At 35.4% G+C, this 20,821-nt stretch overlaps 1 protein-coding gene across 2 annotated transcripts in view; it reads right to left on the reverse strand.

The window, feature by feature from the left end:
- Positions 1 to 14,901, reverse strand: part of LOC126972432 (lysine-specific demethylase 9) — a 77,617-nt gene extending 62,716 nt beyond the window's left edge. The window contains exon 1 of one of the 2 annotated variants that reach the window (XM_050819168.1): positions 14,729 to 14,901. Coding sequence is in view for 1 of the 2 variants with exons in the window: in XM_050819167.1 (XP_050675124.1) it covers positions 9,736 to 9,808 (73 nt within the window). In the remaining variant the exon portion in view is untranslated. Of the gene's footprint in view, positions 1 to 9,735; positions 9,890 to 14,728 lie in introns of those variants that run through there. The other variant, XM_050819167.1, reaches the window with a different exon arrangement.
- Between the last annotated feature and the right edge of the window lie 5,920 nt (positions 14,902 to 20,821).

Below are 20,821 nucleotides of genomic sequence, written 5' to 3' on the forward strand. Positions count from 1 at the left end.
ACAAAAGTACTTTGATAGCCGCCAGTCCAGTGGTATATATAGTAGAGGTCAGTGCAAGCCACGAAAAAAATGCATGACGTTTATGGAACTAATGCAGTGTCAGTAAGAGAAATATAAAGTTGGTTTAAACGTTTTAAATCAGAGAATTTCGATGATGGTGATGCACAACGCTCTGGTCACACTGTTACCAATAAAATAGATACCACTTTTGAAAAATTCTAGCAAGATCAGCAGATAAGACATAGCTGAAGAACTAAGAATTGATTGATTGAGATGGGTCAAAACTGAACTAAGAATTGAACAGTTTTGACCCATTGAAAAAGGCTAGGTTAACAAAAACGCTCCATATTTGGATGCCCCACTTGAACCCACTGAAAGAAACCCAAAACCTAACCGTGTACTAATTTATTAAAAAGTAATGAGACCGAACGGTTCTTGAAAAAATTGGCAACTGGTAATGAAAAGTGGATCACGTACGACAAGAACGTCCAAAAAAGGTCGCTGTCAAAGGTCGGTTTCGCTTCACAGACTGGGCCGAAACAGGGGTTAACTCGCATTGTGATGATGTGTGTATGGTAGGATTGGAAGGGCATTGTTCTTTATGAGTCTTTACCGCCAGGCAGACCTATGGATTCAGATGTCTACTGATGAGAATAAATGTCTTGAGTTTTTCGAAGAAACTACCAGTGGGAGGGAGGCTCCTTTGCATAGGATGCCGGCTAGATTATGCGTACCACAACGGCGCCTTTTTCTGCCGTGAAGCAGTAATGTGTAAACATGACTGTGTTTCGGTCTGAAGGGCGCCGTAGCTAGTGATTATTGGGCAAAGACCTAGCATCTCATGTCTCAAGGTGACGAGCGCAATTGTAGTGCCGCTCAGAATATTGGGTTTTTCAAGAATCCTGTGCGGCACTGCATTGTAATTGGCAAGGCGTATCAATTACCGTCAGCTGAACGTCTTGATCGTCTCGTCCCTTATTATCATAAACAAAAACTTTTTCTCCAACCTATTATGATTTCCATGTGATTCCAAAATGTATTTATTATTTATCATTCGACAGGGATATGTGTACATCGCCAGAATAAGCTCTATGAAATTAGGTCAAATTTTCGATATATATTTACAATTTCGTATTTAAAAGAGCAATCAGGGTTTCTCATTCATCCCATCCTCATCTTTGAGACAGTATAAAAAATAATATTAAAAAGTTTTTCAACCTAGAAACCTATTCTCAATAGAATAGTAACCTCTCTCATAATTCTCAAGCTGGGTGAATAGCATTTTATTTTAATCGTAAGCATGAATGTAGCGTAGCCAGATAGGTTTTTTACCTTTTTAATCACCGACTAGGCGCAACCGGTAGCTTTTGCTGCGCCTAATAAGACCTAATTTAAATTTTAATTAATAGGTACTAACTGCATCTTAACTACATGGTTCCAAGTTCGACTGAGTTCTTCCTCCACTCCTTACTTTAACTCCGTAGCCAAGTTTCATACTTTAAAAGTTTTCCAAAACAAAACCTAATTTATGTTATGTTTTTAAAGTGATAACCCTTACTTCTAGGATTACTACACAAATAAAAATTGATGCGGGACTCGAACCCACACCCTTCTGCTTTTCAAATTTTATTTGTGTATTAATCCTAGAAGTGGGGGTTATCACTTTAAAAACATAACATATTGTTTAGATTTACAAGAGCGACATCTCAAGTCAATTTCCTAATATGCAAATATTGGGGTTGAGCAGGTTATCAACTGTAAAGTAGATCCTGTAGATGAAGCCACAATCTGAGAGTTGAACAAAGCATACAAGATTTTATAACGATACGTCACTCGAACGGTTAGCTCAGTTGGTTAGAGCACCGGCAACGGAACGCCAGAGGTCGTGGGTTCGAGTCCCGCATCGTTCATAAAATTTTGTTTTTCAAAAAACCTAATTTAGTAGGAAATGAAAGAGTGTTTGATTCTTTTCGTGATTGCATGCTATCGATCGGTTGCCTGTACTACCAGTGTCTGGGTCAGTGTATCAACAATAGTGTTGGTATTGGACTGCCGGTCGCACAGCGTTCTGTTTAACGTCAACACCTGCCACAACATTGCAAACAAAACATGATTCGCTGCTACTAAGGTCGAGTGCTTTTTGACATCTATCTAGGTCTACGATGAGATTTTTTGGATAATAACCACAAATGAGTTTAGAAATCTCCTAATTGACAGTATCACTTGGATTTTTTTAGAGAAGATGTGAAGAAACGAGCAAGACATTCACCTGAGAGTAAGTGGATGGCCCCAGGTACTACATCGGTGCTATTTTCTGCCTTGAAGCAGTAATGTCCAAGTATTAGTGTGTTTCGGTTTGGAGGGCGCCGTATCTAGTGAAAGTATATGGAAGACGAAGAAGATCTTGTTTCAAACTGACGAGCATAATTGCGATGCCAATCAAGCATCAATCAAAAATCTCTTGCCACCACGGGAACGCCTTCCTCGTCTTGTCAATGTTTATCTTTAAAAAAACTTTTTTTAAATGAAAATAAGGGACGAGACGAGCATGACGTACAGCTGATGGTAATTGATACGCCCTGCCCATTACAATGCAGTGCCGTTCAAGATTCTTGAAACACCCAAAAATTCTGAGCGGCACTACAATTGCGCTAGTCACCTTGAGACATAAGATGTTAAGTCTCATTTGCCCAGTAATTTCACTAGCTACGACGCCCTTCAGACAGCAACACAATAATGCCTACACATTACTGCTTCACGGCAGAAATAGGCGCCGTTGTGGTACCCATAATCTTGCCGGCAGTGGTAAAACTTAACTGGCAAGATATGTTGGAAGAATGCCGGGAAGTATATGTCGCTTGATATCTTTTATCGATATAATAAACATACTTTTCAAACGGAATGAGTATTAAATATACAGTTTTAATCAGCGGCCAAAAATTATGTTAGCAGCTCGCTCTCACGGCTTGATGAGAATTGCATTAAATTAACATTAGATATACTAATTGTATCTGGCACAATTAACTAACGGATACCGTTCAAAACTACCGTAATGGAAGTTAAATTAGTGTAAGATATAATACCGCAAGAAGACGAATTAAGGCAATCATAGTAATATAATACATAACAGCTTAATTATTAATATTGAAGAAATTCTACTTGTGAAGTAACTTATTATTTATTCGTTCGAGCTATCCCCTTATAATCTTATACCTTTAAACGAGCAATTCTTGTATATATATAATCTGAATCTCGGAAACGGCTACAACGATTTTAGTTTCGGTGGCGAGAAATCGAACTAGCTATGTAGTTTTATCGGTGTTTTAATGAAAAACAGCTAGAATACAAAGGTAAATTTCGCCACTGTATACAACTATAATAGCTCAGATGGGACACTGGGTGATCCGGAAAGCAGAAGACCCCGGTTTGAATCCAGATGTCCTATTAGATTTTTTGTTGTTCAAGTTTTGTACATTCTTAAAAATCCGAGCAAGGCTCGGTCGTCCAGATAACTTATAGGCCCAAGTTTGGCGTGTTAACCACAAAAAGAACCTATTTGTCATATCACCGCTCTTCGGCAACACTAGTAAGGACGAAAACGCCTATTCCAGTAGCGTAATACTGCGTCCTGAAATCTCGAGCGATTGCTAACTCCGCGATTATTTGAAGAAACTGGACGTCATAAACCGAGCACGGCAATACCTCAAGCCGGCCCACTTTCATCAGCTTAAACCATCCGCTTGCAACGCAGAGCTGCTCGAATTGTCGAATATCCAATGCTCTGTGAACGGCTAGATGCGAAATGGCAAACAACGGAACCCTTATAGATTCGTCATGTGTGTCTGTCCGTCCGTAAGTATGTCACAGCCACCCTTTTTCGAAACTATAAGAATTTCACAAAAAACCAAAAAATTTTGGGGGGTTCTCCATACTTAGAACTGAAACTCAAATTTTTTTTTCATCAAACCAATTCATATTTATGGATGACCTATCCATGACCAATCAATGATATCGAGGTTTCGAATACAATTTTTTTCTAAACTGAATAGTTTGCGCGATAGACACTTCCAAAGTGGAAAATAGTGTCCCCTCCTCCTGTCCTGCTTTTAAAATAATAGAATGATAAAACTAAAAAGAAATATATGATGCATTTATTTACATTACCATGCAAATATCCACAGAAATTGGTTTGAACGAGATCTAGTAAGTAGTTATTTTTTTAATTCGTCATAAATCGTAACAACGAACTACAAGAACTTTTATACTATGTAACTTGCTTCTACAGAACCCTTGATGGGCGAGTCCGACTCGCACTTGGCCGCTTTTAGTGTCTACTACCGCATTTATCAAGGGGAGTGTTCCAAAGAGCTGTTTGGCCTTATTCCTGTCACCAAATCCCAACTACGCACGACATCAGCTAACTAGGATTTCAACCCTACCATCTAGTTGTCTGGAGTCACTCTGCAGTGCGGTTTGCTATGGAATGAACTTCCATGTGCAGTATTTCCAGGACAATCCGACATGTGCTCCTTTAAAAAAAGCACGTATTTTTTCGAAAGGGCCGGCAACGCTCCTGTGATTCCTCTTGTATTGCAGGAGAATGTGTTGATCACCAAACGCTCGATTATTCTCCACAAAAGACTCTGGATGGCTGATGGCTCCCGATATTGGGGGATTTTAACAGTAATGGTTACGAAATATAGAAAAATAATCTTATAATGAATAATGATTATCTTATTTGCTTGCTTAATTGAATTTTAAAAAACAATTTATTGAAAAAAAATCGAAGCAATGTAATATTTTGAATGATTCCAGGATATGGGAGAGTATCATCAGCAGTTGCATATAATAAAGTACTAAATCACTACTTAGTCGGTAGTGGTCTATAAGTCACTGCTGTCCCAAATCGGCAGTGCCCCAAGGCATTAGATTTTTCAGATACATCAAAACCGAGAGTGTCGTACTGCACACTATTCCCTCACCAAGTCCTGACTCTTATTTTGTTTATAAGATGGTTTATTTTGCATGGTCTTATAGCTTGTTTCAATAGCTTTCAGATACATTCACTCAAATCATATTTTTTTTTTTATGGAATAGGAGTATAAACGAGCGTACGGGTCCACCTGTTGTTAAGTGAATCAATCTCTTGCAACACCAGAGGAATCACAGGAGCGTTGCCGACCTTTAAGGAAGGTGTACGCGCTTTTTTTGAAGGTACCCATGTCGTATCGTCCCGGAAACACCGCACAAGGAAGCTCATTCCACAGTTTTGTAGTACGTGGAAGAAAGCTCCTTGAAAACCGCACTGTCAAGGACTGCCACACATCCAGATGGTGAGGATGATATCCTGACTTGTCTTGTCGTGCGAAGGTGGAATTCGGCGGCAGGAATCAGGTTAAACAGCTCTTCGCAACACTCCCCGAGATAAATGCGGTAGAAGACACACAATGAAGCGACGTCACTACGCAACGCCAAGTGATCCAGCCGTTCACAGAGCACTGGGTCCCCGACAATTCGAGCTGCTCTGCGTTGAATTATAAGCAATCTAGTGCTACAGGTAAAATAATACGCATTGACAGAACACTCCGCGAGCGCCAAAATCGCGTCGATCTGATCGTTTCCCGGAACGGAAAGCCTAGTGAGTACCTTCACATTTAGATTTCTATGAACGGCACCCAACACCCTTCATACTATAACATAGCAGTTAAAGTTTTACTTTTACTTACTTACAATTACTGCATGGCCAAATCTACCTACACTAATATTTAAATTATGTTTACGCCTACTCAAAATATTATTGTTACATTTCGGTTATCTCAATTATGTCTCAAGTGACCCAAGTATGTACACCGGTTAATCCTACTGTTCAATAAAAGATAAAAAAAAAATAACAAAAAAACAAGCGACTTCAAAAACACTATTCCAAAATATTATATATAACATGCACTAAAAAGTATGAAAATAATTGCGTATTTTTATACAATCTAATTAATAAATCTAATTCTAGTTACGATTATTGTCATTTTTGGAATCGGTGTCCTTCCGCCGCGACTCGCTCTCGCCTCCTCACGACTCAAGCACATCTCACCTATAACTATGTATGTAGTTACAAGCCTATCTTGGATGACACCGACTCCAAAAATGACAATAATCGTAACTAGAATTAGATTAATTAATTAGATCGTATAAAAATACGCAATTATCTTCACACTTTTAGTGCATATTATATCTAATGTTTTCGAATAGTATTTTTGAAGTCGGTTGTTTTTTTGTTAATTTTTATTTTTTATTTTTAGTGAATTTGTGAATATATCCTTTCCAATAAAAAAAGAATCATCGAAATCGGTTGGCGCAATATTGAGTTATTCGCAAATTTATCATCCTTTTGTGGTTTTCTCATGGATGCCATTGTCAGATCTGGACCAAAATACAATGGGACCGGACCACACGGGAAGCACTAGCTTTCAAATAAAAAAAGAATTATCAAAATCGGTTCACCCAGTCAAAAGTTTTGAGGTAACAAACATAAAAAATAAAAAACACCGACAAACTGAGAACCTCGTCCTTTTTTGAAGTCGGTTAAAAATTGTATTTGGTAAACGAGCCTTAAAGATTTTGTTTATTTTTTTTTTTAAATCGAACGCAAAAATCCTCTTAAAAATAAGTTCGTTACAAACCGCCAAACATAATTATATGATTAAAAAATCAATGTTTGTATATTTGTTCCCTATGCGTCCCGAAGTCAATGATTAGTTTCTGGAGACGCCCGCGAAGATTTCTGACGCAAAATAAAGTTTATAAGTACTTATATAAATTAAGTTTTTACTCGTAGTAATAAAAAAAAGGTACTGACTGTATAACACATGGATAAACTGTCACAACGCATAATAACGATGTAGATAACAGCTATACTTGTAACAACTTTTATAGTTTATTTAAATTGCAAAGTAAATACTGAATATCACTTAATGCCCAACAATAATTAAGTACGTATTCAATGTAAAGTAATTATTAAAGTAGTCATTACCAGCGCACATAGCAAATGCAACTGGCGAACATAGATTATGGGAAAAATATTGCACACAAGTTACCCGTAAAGGATTTCGCGCACAATGTATCACGAACTTTTTTAAGATTCCTGATTTATCAATATTTTTTTATGGAAATGGAGGGCAAACGAGCGTACGGGTCACCTGGTGTTAAGTTATCACAGCCGCCCACATTCTCTTGCAACACCAGAGGAATCACAGGAGCGTAGCCCTTAGGAAGGTGTACACGCTCTTTTTGAAGGTACCCGTTGTCTATCATCAAAAAAAAATGTTCTAACAAGACTTTTATGTATATAAAAGCGTAATTTGGAAAGAAATACATAATACTAAGGGAAACCAACTGATAAGGAACAACACAAGGAGTATATGAATTTATTTGACGACCCATATCGCCGAATGACTACTAAGCTAGAGGTTCCTGGTTCGAATCCTGGTAGGTGCAATCATTTATATGATGAATATGGATACACAAATAAAATTTGAAAAACAAAATTTTATGAACGTTGCGGGATTCGAACCCACGACCTCCGGCGTTCTGTGCCGGTGCTTTAACCAACTGAGCTAACCGTTCGAGTACCGCCTCGTTAAAAAATTCTGTTTGCTTTGTTAAACTCTCAGGTTGTGGCTTTCAGTGTTGGGTAGTCCATTTATCGAGGAAGGCTATAGACTATGTTTTTTTTCAAAATTAGGGATCTGTAATAAAATTTCTATTTTGTAACACAAGGTGTAAAATCGAAAAAATATTTTTGCGTGCGCTGCAAAAACTATTGACAATAGAACAAAATGATGTACAGGCTATAATATAGGCAATATTTTATTACTTATAAAACTATTGCGTGAATTATACTTTATATGGCAAAACAACGTTTGCCGGGTCAGCTAGTATTAAATATATTGTTGTCTTGTTTGGACCCATAGTATGCTATATAACTAAACAGGTTATGCCTAGTTTGGGGCAAGATAATTTGTGTAAAAGTGTGTCAATATTATTATTAAAAAAAAACGCATTGTGGTGCATTTTTCAATTAATGTGAACAATATCATAGCCGTCTCCAGGTGGTTAGATACTCTAAACGAATAGAATAGTTGTGAGGATAATAATCAGACGTATGTCTAATGTAATATTATTTTTAAAATAGTTTTAAATACCTGTGAAATGATTTAACATTAAAAAATTGAAAATAATCGTTTAAAATCTCTCAGCTACGTACACAACAACGCTTAATTTATTTCGAAGCTTCGTGCTTGAAAAAGAGGAGAGAGAGAAAAGCGCCGATCATATTTGTTTAATAAATTAACGGCCGGTCCCAATATACTATCTACAGATAGAGATAAATTACTACCTTCTACTGTCAGTAATTAGCTGTCAATAATCTGAAGCTATCCCAATATACCCGATAAGTCATTCTTATCGCCTTATATTGGGACGCGTGAATTGAAATTTCCATACAAACTTTTATCGCTGGTAAGCTATACGTCGTCCCATTGACAGACAGCGTGTCCGGATAAGATGAGTTACCGTCGATAAGTTTATTGGGACAGAAAAGTCAACGATAATTACGATTTTTATCTCAAGTTAGATATAGACATGATATTGGGAACGGCTGTAGGAGAATCAAGTTATGCCAGTTAACGTTAAACCGTTTTTTGATTAAAGCTTACTACAGTTATTAAAAACTAAAAAAAAATACAGGGATTTACTATTACAGATAAGATAATAAGTCATGTTATTAATCATTGTCAAAGAGGATAGTCAGAGCATAGACGGATACTTATATCAGGTCCGACAGAGTCCATCTTGCCGTGTTGCGACTGTCTATACAGCTTACAGGTCTATGGTGCGGCACAGATGAGCAAAGAAAGTATGAGACCAATCAAATCCAATATTTTTTAAATTAATTAATTATTTTAATTTTATATTAATTCTTTATAACTTTTTATGAAATAATGTATATCATTAAAAGAGGACTCATTTATTGGATGCAGCACCTTACAAACAAATTTGTTATGTATATTACAGCCATTGTAAATTACTCTATTTGATTGAAAAGAGTGGCCGTTGAGTTTAATGTTTGTTCTTCTCACGAGCTCTACTTTTTTACGAACATATTATGGTAGTCGGTAATTTAAAAGAAAAATTTGTAGTGACCATTCAAAAGAGCTTAGTTTGAGCCTAATTGAATAAAGTTTATTTAAATTTAACAATAGTTCTTACTATATTTATTAACACGGCTTTACTCACGGTTTATCGGTGTAACTACCGACTAATTTTACCATTCCGTCTCGTACACCGTTATCCCGAACCAACTCCATTCACCCTGATGTAGGACCTCCGAGGAGTCCGAAACTAGTCGGTACCCACACAGATTAACCGTGAGTCTTGCCGTGTTAATAAATAAAACATGATCCTGTTCTGAGAGTTAGAATGAATGACTTCCTTAATGATACCATAGATTGGGAATGAAGCGACCGCCCTCAGGCTATTTAAATAATAAGTTTAATTGTACAATTACTTTGTAAATATATTTTTCGATGAAAAAAAAGCCCGTTGAGTTTGTTGCGCCCATTCTTCTCAGGGGTAGTACCAATGGGTGGTAGTTGTTGACTTTCAATAAGTGATGTAAATAAAAATATTTGAATTTTGAATGGTTTGGTGATTGGTTAATGGGTGATGCATGGATCGTACCGTCGCAGTGTCTGCAGCGCTTGGGCTCCGGGGGCGACAGGTCGTCGCCGGCGTGGCGGTGTGGAACCGGCATGGCGGCGCATCCCGCAGCGCCGCCACCCTTCACGGAGCAAGCCTGGCGCGCTCCAGGGCTCCAGGGCGACCGTATCTCTGGCTGTCCGGCAGCCACTGAGCCTCAGTACTCCGCCCGCCCCGGCCGGTAGGCGGCGCCCAAGCCGTAACTATTTTTGGCGGACGTGACTCACGCCGAGCATTGCAATACTCGTGGCTGCGGCGTGCGCGCATCGCGAATTTACGATTCCTATTCTTCCCTTTAGCTTGCAGACCAGGGTTCGATATGAACCTATTGTGAACCTGTGATTGTTTTAATGTATTTTTTGTATTTTATGGAAGAAGAGGACAAACAAGCATACGGATCGTCTGATGGTTTTTTTTTATGAAATAAGGGACGAGACGAGCAGGACGTTCATTGATACGCAGTGCCCATTACAATGCAGTGCCGCTCAAGATTCTTGAAAAACCTAAAAAATCTGAGCGGCACTACAATTGCGCTCGTCCACTTGAGACATAAGATGCTAAGGCTCATTTGAAAAACACGCATTTTACGCATTTACGCATTACTGATTCACGACAGAAATAGGCGCCGTTGTGTTACCCATAATCTAGCCGGCATCCTGTGCAAAGGAGCCTCCCACTGTTATGTGATCACCTCAGCCCATACTCTCTTGTAACAGAGGAATCACAAGAACATGGCCCAGCCTATAAGGCGTCGAATAAACGTACATTATATGAATTTGAAAAAACCATTGGTATGTGGCGTTCGAGTGTCGAACTGGTGGCTCCGAGGTGAACCGTTCTATCTATTGAGCCACCAACACTTGTATAATAATATAATGTAAGTAAAGAATGGGAGCTTTCATTGAACTGAGCTGTTATTTTCGTTATAAGCAAGTTTCAAGCCCTAAATATATATCTTACAATTAAAAATAAACTCAAATCAAGGTAGTTTTTATTTTATTTATCCTAGGCAAACTATTAAATTATAGTCAATATAACATCTTAATATATAATATAAATTATGTGACACGTTGTTTGTCCGCGATGGACTCCTAAACTAATGAAAGGATTTAAATGGGGATTACTTCATGGAGTGCAGTTTGGTCCAACTTAAGAGATAGGATAGTTTTAATTTCAATTTGGGACACATAATTATTTTTTATCTTCAATATTTGTTTTATATGGATATTCTATTCTATTCTTTCTAGTGGCTTCTGTGGAAGGGGCACCACAAATCGCCAATGTCACGTTTCAGTAGACCAACAAGCTAAGAGTGTGTCATTTGATCGGTGTAAACGAATTTACAAGTGATTATAGTAATGACCGGTGCCCAGAATCAAAACAACAGTATTTTTTTATTATCTACAGAACAATACATAGTATATATATACTAACTAGCTTACCCGACAGTATATAGATAGCTCGTTCTTTGTATATAGATAGCTATATATACTATGTATATATAGCTATCTATATACAAAGAACGAGAGAGACAAAGGATTGACGCACTAGAAATGTGATGTTGGAGACGAATGCTACGAGTTTCTTGTGTTCAACGCCACAGAAACGTCTCGATACTTGAAGAACTCAAGGTGAAAGAAAGGCTTTCATCTATGGTCAGAGCGAGTATCCACAGATACTTCGGACATATCACGCGACGTGGAGAGCATGCCATAGAGAGACTTGTTGTTCAGGGAAGGGTCAATGGCAGTAGGTCCAGAGGACGCTCCACTATGCGCTGGACAGACCAGATCAAAGCCCTAACCAATACTCCCCTCAACACATGTGCCAGAGGAGCAACAGCCAGGGATTACTGGCGTAGTATCGTTCGTCGTTCGATGTGACCACAACTGCTCTGTCAAGAGTAATCCGACGAAGAAGAAAACTTAATTTGTATCTAATAGGTTTTTTTTTATATAATTAAGCATACACTAAGTTTATATTATGAGTTTAATTGAAAACACTGGCTTTAAAAAATCTCACAGCTAACTATCAGACTTGTGGTATATATGAAATCTTTAATAGCTAGGAATTTACGTACATACATATTTGCATTTTACATGTGCAGAAGTATATGACCATGTATAAAATAAAATTTTATTTAAAGTGATATAAAAAGAATTGAACTACATCATGAACATTTAAATTTAACTGACAAAGTATGACCTGTTTACACCTGGCTGTGGCTGTGGCCAAGTGCGCAAACACAACCAATATGTTATCAGATAATAAATACATTGACACACTTTTATACAAATTATCTTACCCCAAACTAAGTTACAAATACAAATAAACATCAATGACTAGTAAACAAACATCCATATTCATCATATAAATTTTTGCACTTACCAGAATTCAAACCCAGGACCTCAGTAGGCTGGGCCATGAACCACTTGACTATATGGGTTGTCAAATTAAGACTAATAATAATCAATGTCTAGATACATTTCTATAAATCTGTGTATTACTTTTTTAATAACTATTAAATACCAAGATAGAAATTTTATTTCCCAAAAGTCAATATATTTAATTATTACAATATTTAAATTTAATTATTATAAATAATAGAAGCCAAATTTTGAATGGCAACCTGGCCAAGCCGTATTCCTTCATTTATGATAATCTCTAAAATTTGAATTTGATTTACTATTCTATGAACATAGCAATCTTGCAGCTGGATCTAAGACTACAAAGTCCAAAGTTAGTGCAGTTATAACATGTACTATATTTTTTGAGTTCATCTCAAGTCTGAGATTTTTGCGATGTCATAGGTTTTGATGTTCAATAAGTGACTTAGAATACTACTTGAATAAAAACAGCTGAATTCCAACACAGCAAGACCTCTCCAATCCAAACTCGTCTAATCTGAACATCTCTGTATTCCAAACTCCCTACTCACTAAATAAATGCCTTGTTCGGACTGACCAAGTAAACATTCCTGTGCCACAAAAAAATTATTTTACATAAATTTAAAGACAAATCTTTTATTTATCATTAAATATCCCTCGACAAACTAAACTATTTGATATCTTTAAAAAAGTTTAATAAATTAGTATAGAAATGAATATACATTTAAAATAAATAATAAAAAAGACATTTATTTTCTCACATTATCTCTGTAAAAAGATTTCAGGTTGTTAGAGAAAAATAATAAGTTTTGTGTTGTGTAAGTGAGAACTACACTTTCACAGCTTTGTAGGCTTTTTTATGATAATAAGAGGCAAGATTTGCAGGACTTTCAGCTGATGGTTGTTGATACACCCTGCCCATTAGAATGCAGCTCAGGATTCTTGTAAAACCCAAAAATTATGAGCAGCACTACAGTTGAGCTTGTCACCTTACACCTCCTCCACATCAGATGTTAAGTCTCATTTGCCCAGTAATTTCACTAGCTATGGCACCCTTCAGCTCGAAATAGGAGCCATTGTGGTACCCATACTCTAGCCGGCATACTGTGCAATGAGCATCCTAATGGTTGATTAACTACAATATAAGATCTGTGATGCATATTACAGGTATATATGCAAGTAAACTTGACAACCCTATTATATCCCTGAAACACTCATGGAGGTCTGGTTGGGTCAAGTTGTTATGATAAAAGAAATTTTTGTTAAACATGAGGTAAAACAAAATTATATATACAAATGATTTCAGTTTTATTTAGTGTTAATTCCGCCAATATTTGTCTTTAAACAACTCGACACATGTTTTACCAAGACTGAGTCTCGTGCCAGATTTTGGCGAGACAACACATCCTGAGGATGCCTCGTGAAGAGGCGAAACACATGTTGAGTTGTTTAAAGACAAATATTGGCGGAATTAACACTAAAGACAACTCAACACATTTGAATAATTATGGATTTCCGCAAAGTAACACCTACGTCTAAAAAGTTTTTTTTTAAATTATATATAATAATTATAGTAATATTAAAAATAATACTGACAATTTATTACACAAATTATCTAGCCCTAAACTAGACACAATCTGTTCTATAGGTGCCAGATAATAATATATAGATACACATATTTATAAACATCCAAGACTTGGAAACATACATCCATATTTGTCTCATAAATGTTTGTATCAACTGGACCCCGTTACCTTTAGATTAGTGGTCAGATATTGTGCATAAGTAGGTACCTATATATTTTTATTCTTTCTTAAATTCTACTAGGACAAAGACTACAAAGACACTTTGAAGATTCCTATTGTACATCACTACTATCCTTTTCTTATCACCTTCATTTGAAACAATAGGAGTTCTACTCAAAATGGTAGCAGACAAGGTTCTCGCAGATATTTTGTTTTATGTTAACTATCATTACTTAATTATTGTACTAGTGTAATGGTATGTTTTGGACTCAGCATGGAAGATTTATATCTACTTAGGTGTAGACCTAAATGCTTTTGATTCTGCAGTGTAGATTTTGTGTTGGATACATGGATCATAATATAAACCCAGAATTAGTTGAGAACAGGAGGATGTATCAAATAACATATTAATTATTAAAGATATAGTAACAATAACATTGGCATAGAAATGCATGCTAATTAATATATGTGCTGTGTTGTGTATATATTTTAAGTAGTTTAAAATTTGAATTACCGAAGTAAATACCGGCAAATGAGAAATAAATAAACAAAACTACGTTTTGTGTCACTTTTTTTTAATAAATTTCGACTATCCAATCTGCTTATCAATGTCTAATTCGTGAGATTAACCGATGAGATATTAATAACTACATCAGCGATTCGTAGTGTCTTGTTACATTAATTTTGTTTATGAGCTAGTGTGATTTTCAACGTCATTTCATTGAGTTTTACATATTTGTTATTCAATTCAATAACGAAAAATATTTGAGGTGGTACAAATTTTAAGATAATAAACCAAATTCATACAGATTGTCAGCAGTGGGCGGCTACCGAAAAACATACCTGCTATTCAAATCCAGAGTTTTCTTACAATCACTTCTCCAAAATAACTTAGAAATGTTTTTTGATTTCACTGAAAATGTATTGCAGTGCTTCATTTATTCAACAAAATTATGATGAAAGTCCGGAGCACTTTTTTCTCATAGACATAATACGTAAACTCTGATAGTTATTTACTGTTCTGCCATTTTTAATTTTCGAACAAAAATTTTGTTGCCATACAAAAAAAGCAATCATCAAAGAGTATTATACAGAACCCAGAGAAACTATAAAAAAGCAACCAAGAGTATAAAACAAAACCCAGAGATACTATTATTTAAATAAACTCTTGATTGTAAATGGCTTAGTAAATAATTCAAGAGTAACAGGAAGAGCACACGAATCTCTTGAGGTTCATTGTAATCTACAGCAGGTTGAAGCTTTACAGGGATAGGTTGAAGCTTTCTTTGTGTGTCTATTATTATTATTTTAATTCTGGCTTATTTTAAGGATTCCTGTAATAACAGATAACAGGTACCTAAGTATCGAATAATAATGTTCTGGTGTAAACATTTATATAATAATAATAAAGCCATTTAATTCCGAACTAAAAAACATTTAACATTTGAATAACCAATAATCTTAAGCTAAAAAGTATAAACTATAAAATGTCTCTTAGTTCGGCGTGCCGATTGACAGAGGCCTCCTCCAACGATTTCCACTCTTTTCTGTTTTGGGCAACTCTTCCCAACATCTTCCCACCTTGTGTGCTGTCTTCCTCATTTTCTTTTGCCATCTCTTGGGTACCATTCGGTAAGTCTTTTGCTCCATTTCCCCAATTTATCTCGCATCATGTGCCCTGCCCGTCTCCACTTTTGTTGGTCGATTCGATTGAGTACGTCGGTAAGTTTCGTAATTTTCCTTAGGTCAGTGTTTCTTATCCTATCCTGCAGTTTATAACCGGCCATACTCCTCTCCATTGATCTCTGTGTAACGGCAAGTTTCTCTCTCAATGCTTTGGTTAGGGTCCAAGTTTCGCAGCCATATGTTAGGCAAGGTAATATGCAGGTATTTAAACTTCTCGTTTTTATATACTTACATACTTAAGTCTTTTGAGGTCATAATTTCTTATAACGACTAGTATTTTTTCCAACTTGTTACAATCCTGAGATTTATTTCTTTCGTCATTTGAGATTCCATAGAGATAACTTGGCTTAGGTATATGTAATCTTCCACATATTCTAGAAATTCGTCTTTGATTTTTATATTCAGTTTTGTTGAATTAGTCATTATTTTAGTCTTACTTGTGTTCATTTTTAGTCCAACCTTCATGCTCTATTCTTCCAAATCGTTTAACATGTACTCAAGGTTTTTAGGGCATTCTTCAAGTATTACAAGGTCATTTCAATTTTGATCCATTTATATTGATGCCAAATTTGTCCCAGTTTAAATTACGGAAGATATTTTCCAGAACTGCTGAAAACAATTTTGGGGATAAAGGGTCGCCCTGTCTCACACCTCTTTGTATGCAGAATTCTTTTCCTAATGTTTCCAACTGAATTTTGGTCGTACTGTTTATATAAATAGATTTGATGATATTGGTATAGACCCTTGGTATTCCTTGTTGATCTAGGCTTTGCCATATATTTTCGTGATTCAGGGTGTCGAAGGCTTTGGCATAGTCTATAAAAGCTACATAGATTTTCTTTTTGTATTCGTTGTATTTTTCTAATACCTGTTTGATCATGTGGATATGGTCAATAGTTGAATACCCTTGCCTAAAACCTGCTTGTTCGACTGGTTGCTGTTCGTCTAGTAATTTGCTAATTCTGTTTAGTATAACCTTCGCAAAAACTTAGTATATGTTTGACATTAGGCTGATTGGTCTGTAGTTTTCTATGTTTTCCTTATCTCCTTTTTTGAATAATAGGATAATGTGAGATTTTGCCAATTGCTTTGGAATCATACCGCATATTAAGATTTCATTAAATATTTTTGTTAGGATTGGAGTTAGTTCTTCTATTGTTCCTCTGATGAGTTCATTTGTGATTCTGTCTAGTCCTGGGGACTTTTCTATCTTTTGACTCTTAATTGCTTTTTCGACTTCACAAGATAATATAACCGCTATAGTTTCTGATTCTGTTTCGTTAGTTTGTTGGTTAAGTGCTCTATTATGGTAACTTGGGTCTTGATGAGCATACAGTTGACGGTAGAAGCTTGTTGCTATGACGTTGATGTTCTCTCTTATCGTGGTACTCTTTAATCTTTTCTTGAGTTTAGGTATCCATTCCCTGCCTGTTTCTCGTAATTCTTTCAGGGCTTTCTTTACACCTCCTTTTCTTTGAATGTGGCGTTCGAAAGTTTCCAATTTCTTGAGTTTACGATCTTTGCGTATGCTTGCTGTTATTTTTTTACTTAATTCTGCAATTTGTTTTATGTTTTCTTTTTTTGAGTGGTTAGTTATAAGCTCCTTTCTTTGTGCTATAAGTTGCAAGGTATGCTCGCTTAGTTGGTACTTGTTATGTTTTTCGCTGGTAACATTTATATAATACTTATTAAAGATTTATATTTATGATAGTTGACTGTTGAACCAGAAGTTTACAAATAAAAAAAATTGTTTCAATATCAAAATAACATAAAAAAATTCGGGTGTCTGTATGTTTATCCTGGGTAATATCCGCGACAACTGCACCAGTTTTGATAAGACTTTCAGGTAAAATAATAATCAAACTGTAATACAAAAAAAAAACAAAGTTGAAACACAGACAAAGTGAAAGGTTGCTTTTATTTTCCACAGGGTAACAAGAGCTATTATTTCAAACAGCATGCTTTGAGCTAAGCCGAGAATGTTTTAAAGGCTTCCAATTTCCATTCCATTTTCTCCATAGAGTTATCACCAAGACATAATAATTCAATTTTTCATCCACCGGGAACATACATACAAAAAAATAATGATACAATTCATAGAAAAAAAATTGTTTACTTGGGCATGGCAATTTTTTTATTGATCCCAGAGTTTTACAAACATATAAATTGGGAGTTATATTGGGAGATATAATCTATTCGATTTGAACCATTAATATATACTGTATACTAAGATGTTCATCGAATCGATAACAAAATTGCATAATACTTTGAACCAATATAGCATATTTTCCTAAGAATTGCTATTATATGAGTTTTTTATTTTAATACGGAAACAACTTTATTTCACAAAGTAAATTAATGTTATGTAACTCATAAATCAAAAAATAGCTCAAACAAACCTGTTAAATGAAAAATTCCCATTTTCATCTGATTTCTCATTGCTACGGCTTTTACAACCATAAGCAACGCAAGCCATATTATTTTTGATTCAAAGTGTTTTCGAAAACCTACAGTTTATACAAAATACACTTTTTTCACTTTAACAGTAACAGTACAATAAATCACACACGCAATGCTCACCACAGTGATGATCAAAATGAAATGAAATATGGCTTCAAGTTAATGTTTTGCATTTCAAGACAGAGAAGGTGAGATCACTTCCTTCTATCTCTTTTCAGTGCGTTACGTTTTGCGTAGTTTTTAACCTACACAAGCCAGTATTATTAATACTTCTCTAGGCTTGATAATTGCTCTGAGGCTAAAATTATTGATGCCGGTATAGCACGGTCTCAATATAGGTACGTGTGTTGTATTGTATCAATCCTTAACAAAAACTTTAGATGTCGTTGTTTTGTCGCGCGCCGGGCGCGTCATAGTAGCAGTAATAGTCAAAGAAGTTTATCTTCTATAACATCAAAAAGGAACTGTAAACGTCATTATGTTTTGCTTTTATGTCAATTTAATTTTGCAGTTTTATACCTATATAAATATGATTTAAAAATTCATTTATTGTATTTTGGTTTGATTTGGCCTTGTTACCAATGCTCTAATCAAATAAAATAAACAATCAATGTAATTTGTCAGAAATGTGTCAAATGTCAATAATTGTTACTCGTCAATTATTTATATTTAAATTATAATTAGCAAGATATTGTCGCGTAGCAACGTTTCGACGTACATGAAGAGAGTTACGTTTCGGACATTTTTTCCCGGTTAGGGCACACCCCACGGAACAGAAAAAACCTAGTGGAAGTGGCATGTGGGCGTTACCCTGTCGCCACTATTATGTACAAATGTACCAACTCGAGGCTCAAGTGAGACTAGTCATTTGATGTAAAGTGAAGCATAATTATCTGTAAAAAAAAATACAAATATGCCTTATAGTGCCATTTTGGACTGCAGAAATCATAGCCGGAATAAAAGTATGTCCAAAGAAGGGATTTCTTATCGTCGGGAATCATAATTTTCCGAATAAAAGTTTACCATTTTAAAAACCAGTAACTAATTTAATAAAAAAAATGTTACATAGAATGTCACGGTAGAAGTGAAACTTCTTAAAAGTCCTACTTTAGTTTACTATTTTTCATCAAGCTTAAAACTTATTTAATATTTTAATCTAAACAATTATATTACAAATTCTGCAGTTTTATAAACTTCATATACGTCGCTGGAGGCATTTATCAACCTCCGTCTCGTGAGCTTACTTATTTGTGGTAGGTACTCAATCTCAAAGCTCAAACTTACTATTCACAGTTAACAAGTCGATGCATCCCAATGACGTTCTATAGATATAGACCTTATATAGACAATGCACCTCATACAAGATCAAAGCCGAAATATGGCACATGGCACAAATGACACCATGATAAGCTTCGATTGTTATGTCTATACATTTTTGCGTTTACTCCAGTCGTTTAAAATATTATTTGGTCAATAGGCAGCACAGTGCCGGTTTAAGCAAGCGTGGGGCTAGTAGCAAATTGTGTTGAGTTCTTGGCTCTTGTTCTGCTATGAGATTAAAGTAAAAAAAAATAAGTAATGTCTATTGTAGCGATAGGTAGTAGGATAAGTATTAATTTGTAGTATTTTCTACGAATTACTATATTTCACTCAAAGAACGATCAGGCGGAGGGGATATGCGAATTAAGCCCCGCGGGGGCCGCTCAGGGGGACTGTAGCAATTGCTACTCTTGCAACGTGGTTAATCCGGTACTAAGGCAGCAATGTATATACTTTTTCAGTTTAAGTTGCGTATTTTGAATTTAGAACCCGATTTGGACAGTGACATCAGTGGAGTATCATCAGTAAGGAATTTTTTAAACCTAGACGAAAAAGAGGGTTGCGATAAGTTTTACGTTTGTCAGTCTGTCCCTATTTACTGATCAAGATCTATTCAGTCAGAGGTTTTTTACGTTTTTAATCAAACATCAGACTCATATTATAAAGGCGAAAGTTCGTATATTTATTTATTGGTTTCTGCGTATATTTGTTACTCCTTTAACGCTCTAAATGTCTTTGGATCTAATAAGTTAATTTAACCTTTAATGAGAGAGACAAACACTCAAATATAATATTTTTATTAACATGATGTAGCTATGTCATGTGTATAAAAATATTTAATAAACTCCGATTCATAAAGGTATATCCGATGGATCCGATTTATAAAGGATCTTTTTACATGGCTTATAGATAAATGTTTTTATTCCATAAATGAAATGTTGACACATTAGGTGAAATTAAATTGACTTTAAAATATATATTAGTTCTAGTCTTTAAATAATGACATTTAAAAATAATAATTATAATTTAAATTGACCTACCTATTGCAACGTCCGATTAATGACAGCTGGCAGGTAGCGAAACGTCCGATGACGCGATTAAGATTATCCGACGGCGAGCGCGAGATTCATCATTATTAAAAGCGATATAATTACATAACGACTCCACCTATGGCTATATAAAAAATACATTCACGTAGTTAAAAGTATAGAAAATCAACGTGTAAAATCATAAATTATGTTTTTGAACCCAAGTTATATATAAATAAAAGGTTAATGCTCGAGATTATAGGTAGAAATGTGATAACATTTTCATTATATTAAGTTTTTATGTAAAATATTAGCGCACACATTAATAAAACTTGATTATTATTGAAATAGACTATATAATCTATTTTTTTGATATTAATATGTCATTACTTCGACTTACGGGATTGTTGCATTAAAATAAAATAAAGCACCCATTCTTAGT

The sequence above is a fragment of the Leptidea sinapis genome, chromosome 26 (genome assembly GCF_905404315.1).
Source record: "Leptidea sinapis chromosome 26, ilLepSina1.1, whole genome shotgun sequence".
In the NCBI taxonomy this organism is placed as follows: Eukaryota; Metazoa; Arthropoda; class Insecta; order Lepidoptera; family Pieridae; genus Leptidea; species Leptidea sinapis.